The following is a 23,357-nucleotide window of genomic DNA, read 5'->3' as shown; positions in this document are numbered from 1 at the left end:
TATATATATAGCGTTTTTTTTTAAATTTATAATAATTTAATTATATGTTTTTTTCCTGGCAAACATAGCCTATATACCAGTATCAAGATTGCAACAGAAATTGTAAAAACTCTATACAAAGTAATGCAATTTTTGAATAAAGTTTGAATGGCCTAATGCAAACCGTAACTGAGTTTTATGATTGAAGTAGACTCGTGTCTTGCAAATTGACGAAATTAAGTTGATTAAAACCAGGGAACAGTGAAATTACGAGGCAAACATATTAATTATTTCTATATTAGTGTTGGCACCCGGCAGTGGAAGGTCAGAAAGGGTGTATTTGATAACTTACGTTCGTTATTTACCACCACGAAAATCCCTTAATTTCCTTCAAGAAACTTAGGGCCTAAAAGGTTAGGCCTAGGCTATATCTCCACCAAGAAAAATAAATAAGGAAAAAGAACTCGAAAATTACAATCTGAATTTAAAAGAACGGCAAATAAGTAACAGATAAAAAATAAATTGAAAATGTTATTTAAAATAGCCATGTTGATGAGATAGGCCAATGTATAGGTCTATGTATAGGCCTACTCAATTTGCACCTAATAGTTTTAACTATATCGATTGTAGGCCTAGTGTTTATAATGTAAAAGTCTGATAGAAGTGTTACAAAATAGCTTTTTATTTGGCTATTGTAATAATTCGAAGGTCATATCCTCATGCGATTATATTAATGAGGGGGAAACCCTTAAAATCAATAAATTTGCCTAATAATACAACGGAACGCAATATAATGTACGATGGATCATTAGCATCAACATACCATCACACCACCACCATCATTATCTTAGGGATGTCCCAAGTTGTAAACAATACTCATCAGGGATATCTGGTTAATAAGCTTTCTTAACGTAATTATTAAATTTTATTTGCTGCGTATGGGGTGATACCCATCGGCATTGACTTTCGTGAGACAATTGATAATGAAGTAGTAAAATGTACATGCTCCAGCGACTTCCGGGAGATTTGTGACCGCTGTTGTTATCAACATCATTGTAATTATCACCATCATCAGTTTACTATTTATTATCATCTTCATAATTGTCATCATCATCATTATCATCATCATCATCTTCATTATCATTATCACAGCATCGTTTATCATAGTCGTCACATCATGTTCATCACTATCTTGATCATTATCATCATCTGCATCTGAATCAGTCATCTCATCATCATATTAAATAGTGCAACAATAATTTAGAGACAATTAACATAAATAACGCCCTCTACAGATAAACATTAAAACATAAGAAATCTTAAATTAAAAATGGCTGAACAAAGTTCGGTTGAACGGTGGATAACAGTTGCAAAAGATTGTAAATATCTTCCAGAAAATGACTTGAAAGTAAGTAAATCCTATGTTGTTCATTAGAATTTATTCTATTTTGGGATCTGAGTTGATTAAAACATTCATCAAACATACTTAAAACCCATGTTTCGGCATTTATAGGAAACTTCCTGTCAGTGCCTATCACTCTCCCCGGGGCGGAATCGTCGTAGTAGGCTAGGCCTAGGCACTACACCGTTCTTTATTGCATAGGCCTAGGTCCTCTGGGCATCTAGGCCTACCCAGTCCCTAACCTAGCCATGGCATAGCCTAAATATAGCGACAGGCTTAGGCCCTATTTTTTGTCTCATATTCCACTCATTGTATTTTATCTTAACTGAAAACAATTGTGCTTCCTTTTTTAAACCAGGGCAGGGTCAAGGGACCGAGGAGGCTAGGCCTAGGCTAGACCTATAATAGGCCTAGGCTAACTAGGCCTAGCCTAGCTGAGTAGGCTAGGCCTATGGTATAGGTAGGCCCTAGTGTAGTACTACTTTCTGGGGCCTAGTCATGACTGATTCTGGCTTAACTAATGCCTAGGCCTACTACTGAAGACGGGAACCAGTCAATTCGTGCGGATGCCACTTCGAGCGAATGCAAGTTCGAGAATCGAGCAGGTGCTAGTTCCAGCTGAAAAAAGATCCACTTGTGCGAGCAACAGCTTGTTGTGCGAGTTATGTACGAATTACTTTAAAATTTCCTATTTTGAGCTAACAATTTGCATTCGGCCGAGGCTCAAGCTTTGCCTGGGAGCCAGGTACTGGCGTACCTAGGGGGTGCGGTGGGAATTCCCCTCCAAAAATTACTTGCGCTCCCCCCCCCAGTCGCTCCCCCAAAATCACTAGCAAGTAGTTAAAGATCACCTTATTTTGCGGGTTAGCACCCACCAACTGATGATTGACACCCCCCACTTCAGCTTCAGGTCCCCGATCAGTACCCCCATTTCAAGACAATCTAGATACGCCACTGGAGCCAGGGGAAAAGCCCCGGTGGGTTCCGGGGGAGAAGCCCATAGCCTTATGTATAGAAAAAGTCTTATTTAATTGATTTTCAAGGTTAACAATTTATAATTAAACATACCTACGTTCTTGTTATTCTTTCCACATGCTAAGTTTTAAAAAAAGTGGGTTTTGAACTATAGACTAATGGTGAATAGTGGAGAAAATTGGTATAATGTCTATTACTGTGCTGTTGATAATCTTGTCACAGGGGACGGTGGTTCCAGAATGTTTCAAATGGTGGGGTGGGGGCACAACAGTTTCAGAAATAAGTGAGTAGCAAATTATTGACATTTTAAAAATTTAGTGGCAAAACGGGTGGGGGAAGCCTCCCTGTGCCCCTACTGGATCTGCCCCTTTGTTACACTACCACGCCAATGATTTGTGCACCTTTTGACCCCTAGATACGTAAAAATAATTTAAATTTGTATGGTGAATAACAATTACAATTACAGTTACTCCCATTTACAGATATAGGCCTAAATCTTAAATCTACAAATACAGTTACAACACTATATAATTCAATTACAAATATAATTTGCTTTTTCAAATACAAAACCCCAACTCGAGTCAAAAACCGTGAATTCACCTGAAACATGCGAAATTCTATAGTTTTAAAATATAAGGGCTTGCTAGCGGCCATCTGTAGTCGAATTTGCCAAGACTAATTCAAACATGGAATAATTATCAAAAAATAACAAAAACATTTCAGAACTTTAGTGCACAGAGCACTTTTTGCATTTAAAACAAACAAATACAAGAATAGGGCGACGATAAATTTGCCCTTGTTATATTTCGCACTAAATGCATCCACTCGAATTGGCATCTGTTACAACTGACATCCATTCAAACTGTCACTTACTCGAATTGACTGGCATTCCTATAGACTTATGCTAGGGTGTAGACCTACCAAGAAGGCCTAGCTAGCTAGTTAGGCTAGGCCTAGGCTACATATTGTTTAGGCCTAGCTCCGCAGTGAAGTCTGGCCGTGGTGTACAGTATTAAATGCATTTTGTATTTTGTATGTTTTTAGTCATTTTGATTCACAAGACTATTAAATATCCTATATTGATAAAAAAATATACTAAATGTGTGTATTGAAAGTAATAAACACTGTGGGGAAGGGAAACATGTTTTATTTATGATTGAGAATACAAACAATATCTACTAACTATTTACTAAAAATGTGAAAATTAAATTTTTTTTTTTATGTTTCTTTATTCCATACCATAGAAGACATGGCGCGTGAGGATGATAAACTAATAGTTTTTTTTATTGGCCCTAATATTAATAAACTTTCTTGTTAAGTAATTATAGTGTAAGACATTGTTTAATTTTCCAATTTTCTGGGTGTTAAATATATTGTCGTCGAACCGTGTCACGGCCGAAAGGGATTGCATTCTGAATTTCTAGGCCTAATTTTTGTACAGGGGATTTTCCCTGTGCAGGCGTTATTTTACAGACTGGGACTCCGGGAGGGATCTACAGTAGTCCATAGCATTGGAGAGTGCAAAATGTACTTTTTACAGCAGAGGTGTATGATTTTAACTGTCTAACAATGATTTTTTTTATTAGTAGTACATAGTTATTCAGCAGAAACTGTCGGGAGCTGATTGAAATGGCTCATATCAAAGCATATATAAATTTATTGGGGATTCAAACATGCATGATATTAAACTCAGTAACAGCCTAATAAATGATTTTTTTTGCAGAAATTGTGTGAGCATGTGTGTGAGCTGCTTCTAGAAGAGTCGAATGTTCAACCAGTGAGCACGCCTGTCACAGTATGCGGTGATATACATGGACAGGTAGTTTGGCTTGCGTTATGATTTACTTTATTTGATTAACCACTCTCACAAAATATTGTTGAAATAAAATAGATTAATTAATTAAATTCTACTGTCAATATGAATCAAAATAATCTTAATTGTCCGATTTCCATTACAAAAAAAAAGAAAAAAAAAAAAGAAACAGAAATCATTCCTGTGGTTACTACATCATTGAGAATACTCTGCTTTTGATTGTTCTTAAGCTGGTAAAATTATTACCAACAATTAAACAAACCAATTGATAATGAAATCAAATATAGAAGTTGTATTTACTAGCTTAACTTTTTTTCTAATTGCAGTTTTACGATTTAGAAGAGTTATTCAGAACCGGCGGGCAGGTACCTGATACAAACTATGTATTCATGGTAGGTTACTTTTAAAAATCTTGTCCCTCATACTCTCTGTAGGTTTGGAGTTATTAAGTGTGGTAGATGATGGACAAACATTGTTTAATCAGACAGACTAGATTAGTTTTCATCATTACCTATTTTGTATTTTTTGACAGGAGGTAAACCCCAGTAAGTATTAATAAAACTGTCTGCTTTTTGCCTACAGGGTGATTTTGTAGATCGTGGATATTACAGTTTGGAAACACTTACTCGATTACTCACAATCAAAGCCAAATGGCCAGACAGAATCACGCTACTCAGAGGTAACCATGAAAGTCGTCAAATAACCCAAGTGTATGGTTTTTATGGTAAGTTTTGGAAAGGTTGCGTACTGTTTTGCTAAAGCCATATTGTCATAAAATATGGACAACTCTGAAGACCATTGTTTTCCTGATCCATTTCTTGTTTGAAGTTAATAACTTATTTGATTTATTTAAATGAGCTTATCAATGTTTTGATTGAATTTTTTAGGTTTTTCCAGATATTTTTTTGCACACAGTACACTTTTATTATACAGTAATCCTACCATCTTTAGGACTGTCAACTTATAATTGGTTTTTGTTATGTAGCCTCATTTATGGCCACAACTACTGCATGCCGTGAAATGTTTTAAACTTTTCCACATGTGTGTTGAACATATGCATATCTTAAGCCCTGTCCAAACCATCAATATAATTGTTGTATATGTTCTCAACTCCTGCTTACGGTTAGCAGGATCCGGATCCTGCTAACCGTTAGCTGCGTGCGTCCATACAAGAAAATCCCGATCCAGATACCAAAAATATGATGATCGAATCACTGGCCAATAAGAAACTGGAAATTGTAAACGCGTACGTGTGATTGGTTAATGATAGAAACATGCTCACTTGCTAACCGAAAGCGCTTGCTAACCATTAGCGGTATCCAGATACTGCTAATGGTTAGCGCTAACCAATCGGGCGTTCTCACACAGGTGCTAACGGTTAGCTCCCGATCCGGATACAAGGGCTCTTGTGAGAACCAGGCTTATATTTGGGCATACAGCAGTGTTTTTGTCAATCTGGACAGAGCTTAATAATTTCAATAAAATTAGTGGCAGTGGATTTCGCCTTCTTCATCTTGTTATGAAACCTATCATGCTAGATCTTCAGTAATGGCAGTCAAAATAATGAGGAATGTTACCCCAGTTTCCCTTTCAGATCTGCTGACTGTGTGATAGCAAGTATTCTTATAGTCCTTCTGTATGCATTTAAAATGATTTTTTTATCTATTTCTTCACATAGATGAATGTCAAACAAAATATGGTAATGCGAATGCATGGAGGTACTGCAATAAAGTCTTTGATCTTCTCACAGTAGCAGCAGTAAGTACCAGTAGCTTGGTGTACACCTTTTAATCTCCGAGTCCTGTCTTTAATCCTTGCATGTGCCATGGTTATTGTCATTGCTAAACACATACACTGCATGTCATGTTGGTCTTCATGAGTATAAAATCTTTTATAGTTGTGTGTTTAGTGGACCTTTCCGGAGTGTCAATCAAACTCAACTGACCAATCAGAACAGGGCAAGGAATAAGTGCAAGTCTCACAAACACAAATGTTGTCTATAAATGCATGTTTACATATGTTATTACATTGTCGTTTCTGTGGACCTGCAACAATATTCAAGGGGTGGGTCTTAGTGGAAATGTCCATTATAGTATGTTTCATCAGATAACAGCATTACGTTTTTTTTTAATTACAGATTATTGATGAGCAAATTCTATGTGTTCATGGTGGACTGTCACCTGATGTCAAGACCTTGGATCAAATACGCACTATTGAGCGTGCTCAGGAGATTCCACACAAGGGTGCCTTTTGTGATATCCTTTAATGCTTTTTATCATTATAACTGCATTATGAATAAACATGAGATGGGCTGCATTATGAATAAACATGAGATGGGTTATTAAGTGAAATGTTGGATGATGGTGTCATATGTAAGATGTTGATGATGGTAATTAATGTCATAATAAAGGTGACAAGTGATGTTTCATAAATGAAATGTCAAATGATGATATAAAATAATGTCATATTATGATGTCATAAAAAGATGTCAGATGTGTCATAAAAAGATATCAGATGATGATGTCATAAAAAGATGTCAGATGATGATGTCATAAAGGGATATCAGATAATAGTGTTATAAAAGGGTATCAGATGATGATGTCATATAAAGATGCCAAAGGATTATGTCATAAAAAGATGTCAGATAATGTTTGTCATAAAAAGATGTCAGATGATAGTCTCATAAAAAGATGTAAAATTGAAAGCCTTTGAATATTTAACTTTCTTCATCCAGTTCCCATTACTAACACTCTGCACTTAAATATTGAATTATTAAGAAAAATTATTTTATCATCTTTTTCTTAACTTGTAGCATCACATCTTGTCTGGTCAGATCCAGAGGATGTTGACACTTGGGCAATTAGTCCACGCGGGGCAGGATGGCTTTTTGGGGCAAAGGTTACAAATGAGGTAGGTTTGTCTGACAGAAGTGAAAAACAATTGATTTTTTGTAAAGCAGTTTGCTAGGATTACTCTATTTAGATTTGTTGAAGTAAACATGGATTTTTAAATTTTTTGTGGCTGTTGATGCTAATTTAAAAAAACGAGAAAAAAAAATGTAGAAACAAATTGACATTAATAAAAAAAATATATTTCATTGTTCTAAAACTTTTATTTTTTTAGTTTGTCCACATAAACAACTTAAAACTGATATGTAGAGCGCATCAACTAGTCCATGAAGGTTACAAATATATGTTCGACGAGAAACTTGTGACTGTGTGGAGCGCCCCCAACTATTGTTATCGATGTGGCAATATAGCATCTATCATGGCCTTTCGTGATACGAATAGTAAAGAACCAAAGCTGTTTCGTGCCGTGCCTGACAACGAAAGGGTTATACCGACCAGGACTACGACACCCTATTTCTTGTAGTATTTTTTGAATGCAATTAAAATACAGGTATTAAGTATGTGACAGATTGAGTTCTTAGCTATTTTTTGTTCAGCTCATCCCAAATAACATCCTTTCTTTCAAAAATTATTATTTTTATTATTATTATTAATAATTTTAATATAAATAATGATTCACATATGTATGCCCTGTAATGCATTATTTTGTTTGTATAATAATTGTAACAATAATAATGATAGTTAATAAATTGTATAACATAATCTATGTATATAGATGCCTAATCTGATGTAATGTAATTTATTATAATCATAATTACTGTACTGTTATTGCCACTACTGTTCATCTTATCATTATTATATTTACTGTTGTTATTATATTGCTATTATTATTTATGACTTTATTTTATTTTTTTTATATATTAATGTACATGCTGCTTTTTAAAAATATTCTGACATTATTATAATTATTTACTATTATAATTACCTCACTTTTGAGTAATTCTTATGTAAAATTATTCAAAGCCAAACGATTGAATTCATCTGTGTAGTAAATAGAAATTTGGCTATGACGACTTTGTTTTTTCCTAGCTTCCTCTAGGTCGCCTTCGTAAGGTCTAAGCCTAGGTGACTACCCTTAAATATTTCTATATGAGGTGCCGCATTAATACGGGGTATATTATTTTTGAGGACTTGGTAGCACAAGCGTGGGAAATATGGGAGAATTGCAGCATTTATGGGGTATACTTAAGAGGACTTAGTAGCACAAGTGTGGGAAATAACCGGGGTGATATTGGTAGTTAAATTCCCTGACCTATCCTGTGTCAAATTGCCACTATTTTCTGCACGATGTTTGGGGGAATTTCAAGCTAGACTGGGTGCTAAGTCAGTAAGCCCCTTGCTAAGCCTACCTTTGGACAGCTACGAGATCCCGATCGGACGGAACACTTTTGCCATCGGGAACCAGTCAATATTGCGCCCTCTCTGGCACTATTGAGCGTCCTTTATCCTGTCGTCTTTTAGAGCACAGTACGATTTTGACAAATGGTAGTTCAAGTTCATAAGAATTATCAGTAAAATAGGTAGGGCTGCGCCACCCCCTATTTGGTTGGTATGCAAGTGAGCTCCCGGGGAGCCTAAGCTAGGGCCTAGGCCTGAAGAATCACTTGTCTAATTTTTTGTTCCTTGTGTATACCCCTCATAATTGACCTAATATTGTTTTCACTATGATATTCTCACTGAATTGTATTATCTTTTTTCAGTGAATGAACTGCATAATACAGAAATGCCAATCACTCAGTTTGATATCCCACACAAATTAAAAAAAAATTGATCAAATCAAATTGATGATAAATTGGCTGTGTGTAGATGGGTTGGGTTTTTAATTTTCTTGCCTTTTATGTGAACATCCCAAGCTCTTCATTTCTGGAATTAATTAGATAATCTTGATTCCCCAACTTTTTGGATGTACAAGTACTGTATAATAAATTGTCACAATAATAAGACCTCCTCTTCCTGAGAGGGAAAGTAAGATTATTCCTGTAGAGAGCGACATTCATATGAAATGTAATTGTTCTCTGTGGTTCGATATTAAGAATTTATCTTAAGGGATGGGATTTTAAAGGTGGTAGTACAGGATAGCAATCAACCAGCCAACTTTTTTATAGATTTGTTTTTAAATTATTTTTCTAAACCAAAATCAACAAGATTGTTAAAGGCTGATTACGTATCTGCTTGGTAGAAGTATGCACACTCAAGCTGTCCTTAATATTCATTTTTTACACTATATAAGTGTACAGACATTGACCACCAATATACTTTGTTTTGTAAATTAACAATAGATTTTTTTTTTTGCATTATGTGTATAAATACATAGGAATTGCACGTTCTGAGTGGTAAAATAATCATTTCAATGTAAACATAACAAAATGTCATATATTTTGGTGTGGAAAATGATACTTATTCCTTAAAATTGTAAAATATGGTAATTTTAACAATTTCCGGGAATCAACCCATTTTCTTTTGATTACCATTACTCAAAAAAAAGTGTAACAACAATTTTTTTGTTCAAGAATTTTTACTGTAGGAAACACATTTTGTGAGGTTCCTGATTCTGTAGCAAGTGCACATTTTAGCTACCTCATCCTTAAGATACACCAAAATGAGAATTTCATAACTGCTTTAAATGTAAAAAAGTTTTCCCCATGTCTTCATTTAAGCCAGGCTCTGAAGGAAAAAACATGTGACGTGTCTAAATATGGTCATGCAGCACATCATGAACATATATAGGAACATCATGACAATATATGGGCATACAACAGTTTTTTTTCAAAGAAATTTTGACAGAGCTTAAGACACTAAAGAGGTGTTTTGAAAAAAACTTTGGGAATGGTTAATAAGATACAGATTCAGTGCCTTAGGAAATCCATTTGTAAAACATAATTTTTCTCCCTGTGGAGCCTGGCTATGAAGGCAGTATGTTTTGTTGACAGGCTTTACTGTAGTCACAGAGCCTAATGCTTTATATTAGTTTAAAGGTGGCATCATGGAAGTTTCATGATTCTCTGTAATTGTACAGTAGCACATAATGGTTGCTTTGCAGGAAGGAGGAGCATTTGGGAAGTTATATACTAGGCTCTTCCTTTAGATCAATATTGGAGGAAGAAACATATAAAGGATTGGGAAGAGGGAATTTTAATCTGCATTAGAAAAAAAAGAAATCAAGGATGCAAATAGAAATATTTAAAAATTTACCCCCACTCCCAGCTTTATGGTGTATATAATATCAGTTTTGCATCATCTTCATTCAAATACTCTCAATTTTGTTTTAACTGAAATACTCGCCATTTATGTTGTGTTTATCGATGGTCAATTCTGCTTGTTTCTATTTTATATCAAATGGAATAATTTTGAAACAGTTTTCTTTCTGTTTGTACTTTGCTTTTCATTTTCATTTTACTCCATCCATCTGGGTTGGAAAAAAAATTGATTTTGCCTCAACATTTTCTTTATCTGAACTTGAAATGTTAAGTCCAGCTTTACACAAGTGTTATGTGAATGTATGTGTAATTATTATAATAAAGAAATGAGAATCTTATTTTGTTACCCGTCATTTTTGATTTATTGTTAACAACATATTAAGTGTGCTTGTTTACTTGATAGTAGACACAGTGGCAGTCCCCCACCCCCACCATCTGACAGGTCAAGACCTCCTCCCACAGACTAGAGCTCATCGGGCAGTCTGACCAAAAAATAAATAAAAATAGGCCTACGTCAAGCCAACAGATGGCCGGAAATGCCTGACTATGGGAGTGTCCTTTCTGGCCATCCAGAGGTCCATATTCAAAAAAAAAATCTAATTTCCTCGGGTAGGGCATATGGCCCTCGGATTGTTAGTTAGCCTTATCTCAGTCAGCCCCCCCATCAGACACTGTCAGACAGCTTTAGTCCACCCAGAAAATATAACCCAAGGCCACCGCTGAGTAGATCCTCCGCCACTGAGTAGAGCCTCAAAGCGATGCTTATTAAGTCCCTTTTGCATGGTCTCTCATACCAGTTCAAATTATAGGTTGTTTTTGCAGGTTCATAGGTAGTACTGTAAATTGGTTAATTGACTGCAAATGCAACATAATTTGGTAATGAGTTCCACTTACATGTTCAGAAAAGTTGTCTGAAAAACCTGTTTTAAAAGAAGTAGGCTGAATTTGAAGACTGGGGCAGTGGGATTAAGTCCCCATCGGACAGGCCAACCCCCAGTCAACTTGAATCATACCAAAAAAAAGAAAATATCTTTATGTTTAAAATATTTATTGGGACATAATGTGAAGCAAAAAAGCTTTGCAAATTTGGTAATGGTATCACCACTGCCTCCAGCTAAGATGTTCACAAGTGAAAACAAATAAAGTGAAGCAGCCACTATGGCATTTAAATCAATTGATGGTTACATAATGTATGCAAATAAAACAAAGAATATAAAGAAAAGACAAGGTATATCAGATGCTTGGTGTACTGCATATTGCCTGGAGCCATATTAGCAAGCTTAACATTTGTAAGTACTGTGCATATTATTTGTTTGTGAAATACTGTACTGTAATGTGAACACAAGATTTAGAATGAATATTTGTACAGTATTAGACTTCTGTGAACATTTAGGTAGAAGGAATTTAGGCCTAAACTGGCATGGAGGTGGAGTGAAGACCAAGCAAAGGCAATTAGCTCAGCATACACATTTCATATTTGAAATGAAATTTTAAGTGTGTATTATGTGTGCATAAATGTAGAAATTGTTTTTATTTAGGTTAGATTCTTGGAACTGAAATACAGGGTTTGGTTGGCCATAGTGTGTTAAGATTTTCCCCTGTTTTTAGATATGCTATACAACTGATTTTGACTTTAAAGGAATCCCAAAGTCAGAGCTCTACCATAAAAGGTTATGACAGTGGTTATAGGTACACCAGTCTTAAATGAATTCATAATTCTGATCGAATCCATCTAATCCATTAATTCAATCAGAATTACAATTGTTTATAGACTGGTATAACTAGACTCTGCCAAGTTATTTCAAGACAACACCAATCTAATTACTTTCAGTATATTTATTCAATTCACTCATAATATGTACAAATTTTGAATGAATTATAATTAGGCATAAATCTATTATTATGGATAGTAATCATGATAATGATTAAATAAGAAAAATTCTAATAGTTAATGTGAATAATTACAATTTGTAAATGCGTTTGACAACAGTCAAAGCAATGCAAAAAGTACTAACAACATTACATCAGTAAAAGTACTGAAGAATTAATAACAGAAAGAAATGTTCTTAAAATAGTAAAATTATCAGTTGTGCACTAAAAAGAATTCTATCCTTTTTTTTTTTCACTTCAATCAACCAAAATAAACAATACTCATCAGAATGTTAATTGGAATTTCCTACAATAGTATCTAGAGCAGTTCCAATATTTTAATTACAGGGGACAAAACTGAATTCTGATTTTGGGGCGGGGACCTGGTTTAGTTGGTGTTTGAGATTTTTGTGCTTGATAAGAAACACTGATACATGGAATTTAAATAGAAAATTAGTCTTTTTTCGAGTACCATGCTCCACTTTTTCTCCTTTCTTTTCTTTTCTATTTTGTTAGGAGCCCCTATCCCCTGTTTTTGTATTCCAAGGATCAATTATAGAACACTTTATAACACAACTAAAAGGCACCTCCACTGCTACAAATATTCAAACAATAGAAATATTTTATAGAAAATTATATTTATAAACATATGCATATATTACCACTGATCAGGAACCAGTGTATCCAACAACTTACTTTAGGCTCATAAACACAATTATTAGATTTAATATCGCCCTTAAACCCTCTTTGCTGTTTTTATTTTAACTTTTGTAATCGATGGTAATAGGACAAAATCAGAGTAATCGCATTGCACATAATACATACTTTTGTCCAAACATTTTATGTATTTCAACTTTCAATACAATGTTGGAATAGACTACACTAGACTAAGCATGAAATAATTGAAAATAAAAAAAAACATTAAAAGTAATGCAGATGGGGTGATAAACATATAATCAGTTTTAAGACCAAGTTCAAATATTATTGTATTAGCTGACTTAGTTGTAATATAATAATCTTATCAACAACACCAGATGAAATTATTTAATCATTTAATATATCGTAGAGACTACTCACATACTATGGAACTTTCGTAGTTGCTACGGAAATTTTACCTAATTACGTACGTACGGAAATAGACAAAAATACTAAGAAAATTTATCATAGGCGTAAACCCATAAATAAATAGGTCTAAAGTCTAGAACAAATAAATATTTGTCTGATGAATGATAAGTTATTGTGAAAAGAAAAAGTGGCCTGTAAAGTTCATCCTGTCCTCTTTCTATTAAAATTCCACAACTGTTATTATCCTGTATCTGTAATTTAATATATTTCACCCAAGACAAATTATTAGGTGCTACGGAAATGTTTTATTTACTACGGATATTTGAAGACTTGGTTATTGAAATGCAGTTTACTAACTTGAGAAGTCTGATCTTATTGATCTATCATGTAAAGAGCAGCTTTTAAAAAATAATTTCAGCCATATACTTATTACATTAATTAACGCTTTTCCTTTCAGTCAGGTAGTGCTGTAAGTTTTTCCCTGGTCATTTGGGTCCACATGCTTGAGTGTTGCTGCCATATTGGTGCAGGAGCAGGCAACCCCACCAGGTACCCATTTATACTGGGTGGAGAGAAGCAATGCAGATAAAGTGCTTTACTCAAGGACACAAGTTAAATGCACATCGAGGTTGGAAAACCAAACTGTTCCCGCTGCGCCAAACCGCTTATATTAGTTAATTTTCCCTCCCCAACACTTGTAGCTAAATGATTACAACCATCATTATATAGGTAAAATAAGTTTTAAAAAACATGAATAAAAGAGAGCACCCAAAATAGTTATAGTCACATACTCCTTATTGAAGTTATGTAGCCCCTCCTCCATCCCAACCCCTGAGGCTGGTTGATTCCAACCACAGTAGTATAGGATGAGTTGGGTTTAAAAAAATGAATATGTTGTCCACCAAATCAGTAAAATATAGATACATTCTGTGCTGTAAATATAGGAATTTTTAAATGTTAATAATTTAGGAACTTACACCCTTTTACTGGTACATCTTTGGAGTTTAAAGGCTGCCATTTCATCATAATATTAGATTCAGTTGCCTCACAACTGAGACACCTCAACACATACCACTCTATGGTTGTAATTTTAATATCATGATTATCCAAATTTAAATCATTCATAAAGTATGATGGGTCAGATACTGTAGATTCGGAATATCCAATATTTTACCATCATAATATAATATGTTTTCAATATTGCAAAATGTTCCAAAATTTTAAAATGACAGAAATATTACAATATACTTTAAAATTTAATTAGTTGCCATTAAGTACAGCTTAATTTTTAATTAAAAAATATTTATAGACCAAGCTTCTATATATTTCATTAGTCATGAAGTACAGCTTTAAATAAAGCTCTGTCAAGGCTATCAGATTGTTGTATGGCTATATATGGTCATGATGTGATGTCATCATGACCATATTTAGGCATGTCACATGTTTTTGTCAAATAAATTTTGATAGTCTGCGCAGGGCTTAGGCTAGCAAAAAAATAAAATTAAACCCAGAGGTTTGAGCTCACAGGCAACGCAATGCTCTGGGGGAAGGGGATTTGCCATTCCTCCCACATAAGAAGTTTGTTTACTTTCCCAACACAATCTGGTGTACATTTCTACTACTGGGTAGAAAAAGACAAATGTAAGACTCTTTCCCAAGGACACCAGAAATGCACACAGTGACTTTTGAAACCCCAACTGGTTAGCAGGCATGGCTCAGATGAATAAGCACTGCCATATATATCTTAATATGTGCACCAAGGTTCCTAAAAAAAAAACCACATCCAGTGATTTCTGTGGTCAGTTGATTATATTCCTTAATAGTTATACCATGTACACATAAAGCATTTGTTTTCACTTTTATGGTTCTATGGTTTTATGGTTTTATGGTAAAAATTGTTACCATAATAAACATTAGATCCAATAGTCCTTTTTATCAGACAGAAGCTACTAAAATACAATACATCTTACATTGCAAGCATGTCAAAGACCATAAATACATAGTTACATCAACTACTATTGAGGCTGGACTTGAAATGATTGGTGTCCTTAGATGACCAATCGCAAAAATAACAGAAGTTTCTATATAGAGTTTAAGCGCTTGGCTAATGATATATATTAATCATATTATTGTTGTTGTTACTGCACACTTACGGCCTCCTGGGCCAGTGGCCTTTATTTGTTGAAAAAATTTGGTAGTTGCCTGAATAAATGAAAAGTATAAATAATGTGATATTATTTTTATGATACACATTTTTTTAAATGTCTTTTTTTACTGAGTTTGCTAAGGGTTGCTTGCAGCCATTTTACATGGATTCCAAAGATGTATTTATACAACTTAAACCAAATTTTGTCTGAAGTGCATGAACAGAAACATTGAAAGTTTAAATGAAAATAAGCCCTTTACAGTAAATCACATCTTTTAACTTTATATACTTATATACTTCCTTCTGAACGCGTATAGTATGATCTTCAAGCATGTCATTCCTATTATTTTAATTTTTTTCTTCGCCCTGAATTTCCCGCGGGTGAGCGATCAAACCAATGAAGAGGTCAATTTGGGTCACCGACGGGTCATGACTAACACGGTATTGCGTTGCAGCTGAAAAGTGTACCACAAAAACACACATTTTCTGAACGTGAACCCTATAATGAATGTGTGTATTTTTAGAACACATTCCTAACTGTGTTTTTGTTTTGTGGCCCGTTTCTACTGGGGAAAAAAACATGTGTTTTTTAATAAAAGTTAAAAACAAATTTTTTTTGCTCAGCAGAAACAGGCCCTTAGATACCCAACTCCACTCCCAATTTGCTGGCTATGCTTTGTAGGGCTTGGGTTGCCTTAAAATTGAGGATGAGAAAAAATAGAGAAACAAGGGCCTATTCTACCTGATTTTACTAGTGTGGCCACAAAAAAAAAGATATTTTCAGCATCATTATAAGTATTATTCTTGGTGTTTTTCGGTACCAAATCTATGGTTCTGTCAATCCCATGAACATGGGATAGAGATCTAATCATTAGGATGCATATAAGCATGTTTACATAAATCCAATATGTATTAGAGATTAATACTGGCTCACCTATAATCACATAATTATATGCGACTACAGACCAACTGCTCTAGTCGTCCCCGGACAAACTACCGAGAGCAAACTCACTCATTATTACAGGAGCATTTGAATCAAAGCCAACAATGTCCAGCATTCCGGGATCTTCTGGGTTAGCGATCGTGAAACCATTTGACGTCATAGCGACGACAATCAGTTTGGCTTTCTTGAGGGAAGGGTCATTTTGCTTCTGGCTTATTAATTTCCGGTAGTTTTCCAGAGCCTGGCATGGATGTAACGACCCCATGTACGTTTCGCAGTCAGTGTAAACAATGAAGACATCTACAGGAATGTTATTTTCCATAGCATGAACCATCGGTATTGAGCAATCAGTGCTACCCATTTGCATCTGCAAATAAACAAATCAAAAAGAAGGTTTCATGTCCTGGTTTCTGAAAAATTGTCCATATAATATCACACTGTAAACAATGCTACCATAAAAAAATGTATGAAGTTGATATTATCAAAGTGTGCCATGTAAAAATGCAGTCCTTCGATAATGTAAGGGAATAGCTGGTACTTTATAATAATTATAGAAATGAGTAGTAGGCCTGGAAAAAAAAGTGTTACTGTATTTGAATTTATTTGTTACCGTTTGTTATTTTATTTTTGATTATATGTTGTATGTTATACTGTTATGAACGCACCGTAATCGTGTGCCACTGTTTTAAAAGTGAAGTTTCTAATAAAGATTATTATTATAACAATAATTTATACCAATTTATATATCACAGCAAATAAATTCTGAAATTATAAATTTTTAATTATTCAGATCATGAATATGATGCCTGAAAAAATAAGTTTTCTTAATTTACTGGTTCGGTTACTATAATCCCACACTGCCCAAGGCCAGGAATCAGGGTGCAGAAGAACTACTGAAAACCACATATGTTGCTCCCATGATGTTACCATATGATAATGAACTATGTTGGCATTACAAATGAGCATGTGTTAATAACACCATTTGAAAATGGAGGACAATGTGACGTGTTTAAAAATTTCACTATCATAATAATGATAATAATAAACATACATCAGTCATTGCTGCAATAACTTCTTCCAATCGGGATCTGCCTCGCATTATGTGTGTGATATTTCTAAACTCATTGGCGAATGCCATGACTTGATAGTTGTATTCCGTCTTCATCGTTACCATTATCATTGCAGCTGCAGCTTCACGGGCAGTCATATTTTGGGAGCCATTAATACCGCTAAAGGACATCGAGCCACTTATATCCACTGCTAGCATATAACGTTTCCTTGTGGGTTCAACAGCCTAAAATATGAAAAAAGAAAAAGCAATATGGGTATGAGCAAATTCACAAAAAAAAAAAAATAGTATAAGATTTGAGTAGGCAAATGTTAATCACTGAAGTACTATACATATGTGCAATATATGTATAGACAAAAACACATATTTATTGCTGAATGTACCAACCATATATTATTATACAACACAGGTGGGCAAAATGCGGCCTGCGAAAATGAATTAAAAACCATATGTTTGCGGCCCGCCAAGCAACATTGGCAGGATTTTAAGGCCCGACACCGATCATCTGTAAAAAGTACTTTTAAAACTGGGAGCAATGTTTGGAGGTTTTTCAAAGCACACTGAAAACATAAAGTTTGGGTGCGGCCCACAGTGTTTAATAAAAAATTCACTTTGGCTCTCCGACCGATTATTATGCCCATCCCTGTTGTACTACAACAAAGTCGTGATGACAATATAAATGATGATAAAATTAAAAAAAAAATCACAATATTAGTTAATGATTCTACAATTTGCCATTATAATTTACAGATTGTGATAATTTACAGATTGTGATAGCACTATTACCTTGAATGAGAGATAAAATGCTGATTCGAGTTCATCTAAAATGCGCGAGTTTGGAGTCCAGATTAATTTTCCCTTTTCACCCTTTCCACTTTTGTATGTCTTTAGGGCTAGTAGTACCGTAAATGGGTGGATCCTGGCCAACTTGAGCTTTTCCAAGCTCCTCAACTTCTCAACTACAATCGTGACTTCTTGAGAGTTGGGTGTGAACATCCCGATGCTGGTCATCTTGCCCAAGTTGCGGATCATCGCTGTCATTGGCATTTCTTTTAACAGTGCCCCCCACACCTATTATAAAAGAACACAATAGTAACAAAACAACTTAATCCTTCACAATGCTTAAGGCATTTTCAAATCTATTCCATGTGGTTTATTGAGATTCAAAAGATTGATTTTTCTAAAGTAATATGCTTGTTTCTTTCAGGGAGCTATACAGGATAGGGATAAGGAAGAGGGAAATATACTGGCAGGGAGCTGCAGGTTTCCTCAGAGATTAAAATTCTGTTAGGAATGAACACGTTGAGAAAGAGGTTCCAGATACGTAGCTGTCAGTAAACATGCATAGAGTATTTGAAGTAGTTTGGTGCAGTGGGAACGGTTTGGATTCCCAACCCCGAGGTCGGGGTTTCAATCCCCTTGCTGTACATTTCCCTTGTGTCCCTGGGCAAGGCACTTTATCTACATTGCTTCTCTCCACCCAGGAGTATAAATGGGTACCTGGTAGGGTTAAATGCTAAAATACGCTGATATAGCTGCTGCAACTTTATGGAATACTCCCTCAGGGAGCTTGAGTTTGTGTTCCATAGGCGTTTAATCCAATGACTGGGGGTAGTAATGTGAAGCGCTTAGAGGCCTCGTTAGTGTTAAGCGCTATATAAATCTAACATATTATTATATTATATACCAAGATATCTTGGCTTAACTAAATACCTCTGTAGATTTGAGGAGCTTTGTAGGTATATGCTCTCGCACTAGTTTGTGTTCTTCAATGAAGGCTGCTACTGTCACTGTATCCGTTGAATTTTTGACAGTCTCAACCGCATTTAGGAAATTCATAACATCCTTGATCGTTTCATTCTCATTCTCAGCATAAAGCCTACTCGTTTCTTCAAATCCTTTGAAGATGTATTTAAAGACGGCATCAATCCCTGTAAAAACAATATACAAGTTAGCAAATTTATGCCTTTGTCTGTACTCCAGCTTGCCATCTCCGCTCATCCTATCAAAAATTTCTTTCTGTCACCATGCACTGTACCAAAACCTACGGCCCATGTTCTTTCACTATACTTCTACCTTTTTTCGGAACCAGATTCCAAATAACATAACTTCTTCTAACTTTGCAAATTTAAGTCACAGCTTAAGACCTATTTGTTTTCTGGTAGCTATTCACACACGTTTTGCCACATAAATTCAAGATCTTATTAATTATTACTAAATGAAATGTAAATTAATATAGCCACATGTGTTTTACTTCTACATTTAATTATTTACTTGTACTATTGTTTTACTGAATGTAAATTTCAATTACTGTTTGAGAAGATATAAAAAACAACTATACTAAAAATAAAATGTTACTTAATTGCAATAAAATTTCTATATTTTACAATTAATATTATCCCGTTATCGCATTCTCATGACTGTATTTTATACTTTTGTCAAAGTTTTCTTGTGTGTCATATTACTAAAAATCTTTTTTACCTTCTTGAGCAGATGGATTAATATGGCACAGCCTTAAAACATCCTTATGAGACCAGCCACCTCGCTTCTTGTATTTTGTCACCAGGTAGGCCAGCTTCTGTGGGTCCTTATCCAGGTACCAGGCTTTAATTGCACGGCGATGAGCTCGGCCCCAACCGCTCGATTCCCCACTTAGTCGCTCACAATAGTCAATAAATTGGAATAGGTGCGTGGGAATGCGACAAACTTGAGACAGAGCATTGTAGGCAGCATTTTTCGTATTTGTGTCTGAACAGCGTGCACACAGTGCAAGTACTAAAAGCAGGGGATTAGGCTTGGCCACTCGGCCTTCCACACTGTATTTCACCACCTCTTCTACAACAACTTCGCCCTTCCCAGATGTGATCAGATCAGTGACAGCCTTCACAGATTCTTCCCCAAACTTTTCTTCATCTCTGACATAAAATGTACCGTTAGCTGATCCAAGACAAAGAAACCGCCTGAGTCTGTCAATATCTTTTACTTTCCATACAAAGCCTCCGGCAGAGTTCTTTATCTGCGAATCACATAATTCTTCCTGCTGGTGCACACTTGACTGGGTCATCTCAAAAGTACAGTCACCTTGAGGAAAAAGCTCCCAAGGAATATTCTATAAAAAAAAACTGGGAAAAAAGTATGTAAACAACACATTGTAAAACAAAAATTATTTTTAACGCATGGTAATGTGAGTGCCTACTATGGGAGTTTTGCTACTGAAAATCGATAAATGATTTTCATCATAGGTTGATTATCAGATTATCAAGATAAGGAGTTGGTAGCAGGTCAAAACGGCAATAACCAAAATGGCAATGAACCAAAACGGCAATGACGAGTACAAAAACGGCATAGACAAAAATGGCAAAGGAGTGAAATCAATGCCAAGACTATAGCAAATGCTAGCGGGCCACAGTTATAATTTTCTGAATCGTTTTTGAATGTCCCGATAGGCAAATTGAATATTGCCATGGGCTCTTTTCCCCACTTTTAATGTTTATTATTATTATTTCACATTTTTTTACATTTATGACATAAATTGTTTAGCCTCATTGTCTGTATTTGAAAATTTTATTTGTTTAAATGTTTTACTGCTTTTATATTGTTCTCCCCCCTCCCCCTCAATCTTTTTAGTATTGAATTCGTATAATTATTTTTATTATTATTATTATTATTATTATAATTATATTGTTAATGATTGCTGCTACTATTTAGACTCATTTTACCGTATTTAATCGAACTGCACTTCAATGTTTATAATTTGTTTATTTTTTCGCGACTTTACTTTTATGACATAAATTGTTTAGTATCGTTTTGGTCTTGCCATTTTGACTTATTGCTGTTTTGGTCTATGACCGTTCTGGTCTTTTCCGATTTGGTCATTGCCGTTTTGACTTACAGTATTGCCGTTTTTGTTTATTGCTGTTTTGTCCAGAAACCAATTGGTTTAATGATTGAACTTCGTTTTTTTTTTTTTTTATAGAGACCACCCAACAAGACAATGTTAATAATATGGATACTAAAGAAAAAAATTGAAAGAATTTGCAAAACAATAGATCAGATTATGCTGAGCAGGTTAAGCTTGACTTGTCAATGAAACAGCCTTATATCATTACGTTATATTACATTTTTTACGTATAGCATAAGCATAGATACTGCGTTAAAAATAACTCTCGCTATGTTGCACTACATCTCGGCGTAAGCATAGCCACTTTGTAAAGTAAACTACAATACTGTACAAATATTTTCTACACGAAACATTTTTTAAACCACATTCAGAATATTAAAATTGTGAATTGCTACAGGAAAGTTGTTCCAATGACCCATGTAATAAATAAATTTACATTAGGCCTAGCCTAGGCCCCCATCATGGTTAGCCCATTATTAATTATAAACTTATATTAGGATTATTTGTTATACTATTTGATATAAAAATTAACTTTAGCAGACGGCGACCAAAATGGGAGCATGGTCGGAGTGGCCACGAGGGAAAGCGGCCGCGAGTCGATACGCAGCAATTTGTATGGAGCGCCAAGCATGCAGCAAAATGTATGTTGGACAACGGACAGATATAAATACTGTTTTAATCAATTATCAAATTAATGTATATTTTCTTTCATAATTTATATTTAGCCTATATAAATCAAGACTTAATATATTTAGTTAGTTTGTTTATTTATTATATCAAATATTATGATTTATAGTATGCCTATTTTCTTACAGAAATGGATGGTACTTTTTAAATCGCTTCTTTAGTTTATTTATTCAAATTTTACTAACTTGTGTTCAGTTTGTTCTTTAGCGAATGAACATCTGTTTGTCAGTGCATTTGAAGAAAAGATGATTGATAATTAATAATAATAATAATAACAATAATAATAATAATAATAGTAATAATAATAAATTAATAATAATAATGACAATGTACAGTATCACTAAGTGTAGACCTATGTTTTTCACGTTCATCATATTTTATTACATTGTAAATTTAGTATTGACAGATCTCATGTTTGAATCCGTTTGTGTCCTGAAAGAAATATAAAATAAAAGTTCATTATACGTAAAAATCCGAAATGATAACATATAATAAATATTAATTTAATCATATCGTAATTCAATTGTCATGTACGTACAAAAATGTTTCGATCTGTAATCAATCTGTAAACAAATCGATCTTTAATTAACCAGGGCCAAGAAGACTACGAGAAATAAAAAATATTCAATTATGAAAATTATACATTGATTTCTCTTCATTTCGAAACACTGCCTGTTCAAATAAAACTGAGTGAATACTAGAATTGACGAGTACGATATGAACGCTACTGACCAACGGTATACCGTACCGTATCCCAATCAATCGGTATAGCGCTACTGCTGGCGTTCCATACATTTTGAGCGCGGCCGCTACGACCCTAACTCCCAAAATGTATGTAGGCCTAGCTAGATTGTACAGCAATATTCAAAATAACTATGAACAACTAGAAGATGATAGTAACAGTATAGTTAGGCCTAGAAATATGAAAATGAGGGTCTAGCTAGGCCCTAGACCAGGGCCTGCCTGGTAAGTAGTAGTGTCATGTTCCTGATAAAATTTGCTGACGGTGCAATTCAACAAGAGGGCTCGCCTAGCCTAGCTAGGCCTAGAGAGAAAACAGACTAGGCTTAGGCCTAGGACTAGGTAGGCCTAGCATTTTGCAACCAATTCAACGGTGATACAAAAAAAATTTGACTTACATTTGAAATTGTAAAGATATATATTTCAAACAATTTCAGGTGAAATGCCACTGATTTTTATACATGCGACGTAAGATTAATTCCCTGGGAATTTTTGTTGGTCTATTTTTAGGGATGTGGCACTGATGATAGGCCTGTTGGATGTTTGGGGAAATTTTTAGGTAATCACACGCCCTCTACGTTGAGGCCAGTATATTTTCTTATTTCATTTTCCTCATCCGAAGATTTATATTCAATTTAGATTTATTATATATATATATACT

At 34.7% G+C, this 23,357-nt stretch overlaps 2 protein-coding genes across 3 annotated transcripts; one reads left to right on the top strand and one right to left on the bottom strand.

Moving 5' to 3' along the window:
* The first annotated feature begins 1,264 nt into the window (after window positions 1–1,264).
* LOC117100439 (serine/threonine-protein phosphatase 6 catalytic subunit) lies at window positions 1,265–7,924 on the top strand. Its single transcript, XM_033240137.1, has 8 exons — window positions 1,265–1,387; window positions 4,080–4,175; window positions 4,496–4,561; window positions 4,752–4,893; window positions 5,848–5,927; window positions 6,307–6,424; window positions 6,988–7,079; window positions 7,293–7,924. The coding sequence occupies exons 1-8, from the start codon at window positions 1,310–1,312 to the stop codon at window positions 7,539–7,541; spliced, it is 921 nt and encodes a 306-aa protein (XP_033096028.1). The 5' UTR covers window positions 1,265–1,309; the 3' UTR covers window positions 7,542–7,924.
* Window positions 7,925–15,088: 7,164 nt separating this feature from the next.
* LOC117100438 (60 kDa SS-A/Ro ribonucleoprotein-like) lies at window positions 15,089–23,236 on the bottom strand. Of its 2 annotated transcripts, XM_033240135.1 has the most exons (7): window positions 23,095–23,236; window positions 22,837–22,838; window positions 19,849–20,489; window positions 19,081–19,298; window positions 18,154–18,438; window positions 17,350–17,592; window positions 15,089–16,665 (listed from the first exon to the last, which is right to left on the bottom strand). In XM_033240135.1, the coding sequence occupies exons 3-7, from the start codon at window positions 20,429–20,431 to the stop codon at window positions 16,330–16,332; spliced, it is 1,665 nt and encodes a 554-aa protein (XP_033096026.1). In that variant the 5' UTR covers window positions 20,432–20,489; window positions 22,837–22,838; window positions 23,095–23,236; the 3' UTR covers window positions 15,089–16,329. The 2 variants fall into 2 exon arrangements, with proteins under 2 accessions (XP_033096026.1, XP_033096025.1); XM_033240134.1 differs by lacking the exon at window positions 22,837–22,838.
* Between the last annotated feature and the right edge of the window lie 121 nt (window positions 23,237–23,357).

The sequence above is a fragment of the Anneissia japonica genome, unplaced genomic scaffold (genome assembly GCF_011630105.1).
Source record: "Anneissia japonica isolate Jap-2015-1 unplaced genomic scaffold, ASM1163010v1 scaffold1642_len504882_cov181, whole genome shotgun sequence".
In the NCBI taxonomy this organism is placed as follows: domain Eukaryota; kingdom Metazoa; phylum Echinodermata; class Crinoidea; order Comatulida; family Comatulidae; genus Anneissia; species Anneissia japonica.
This window is presented reverse-complemented; position numbering and strand designations above follow the sequence as displayed.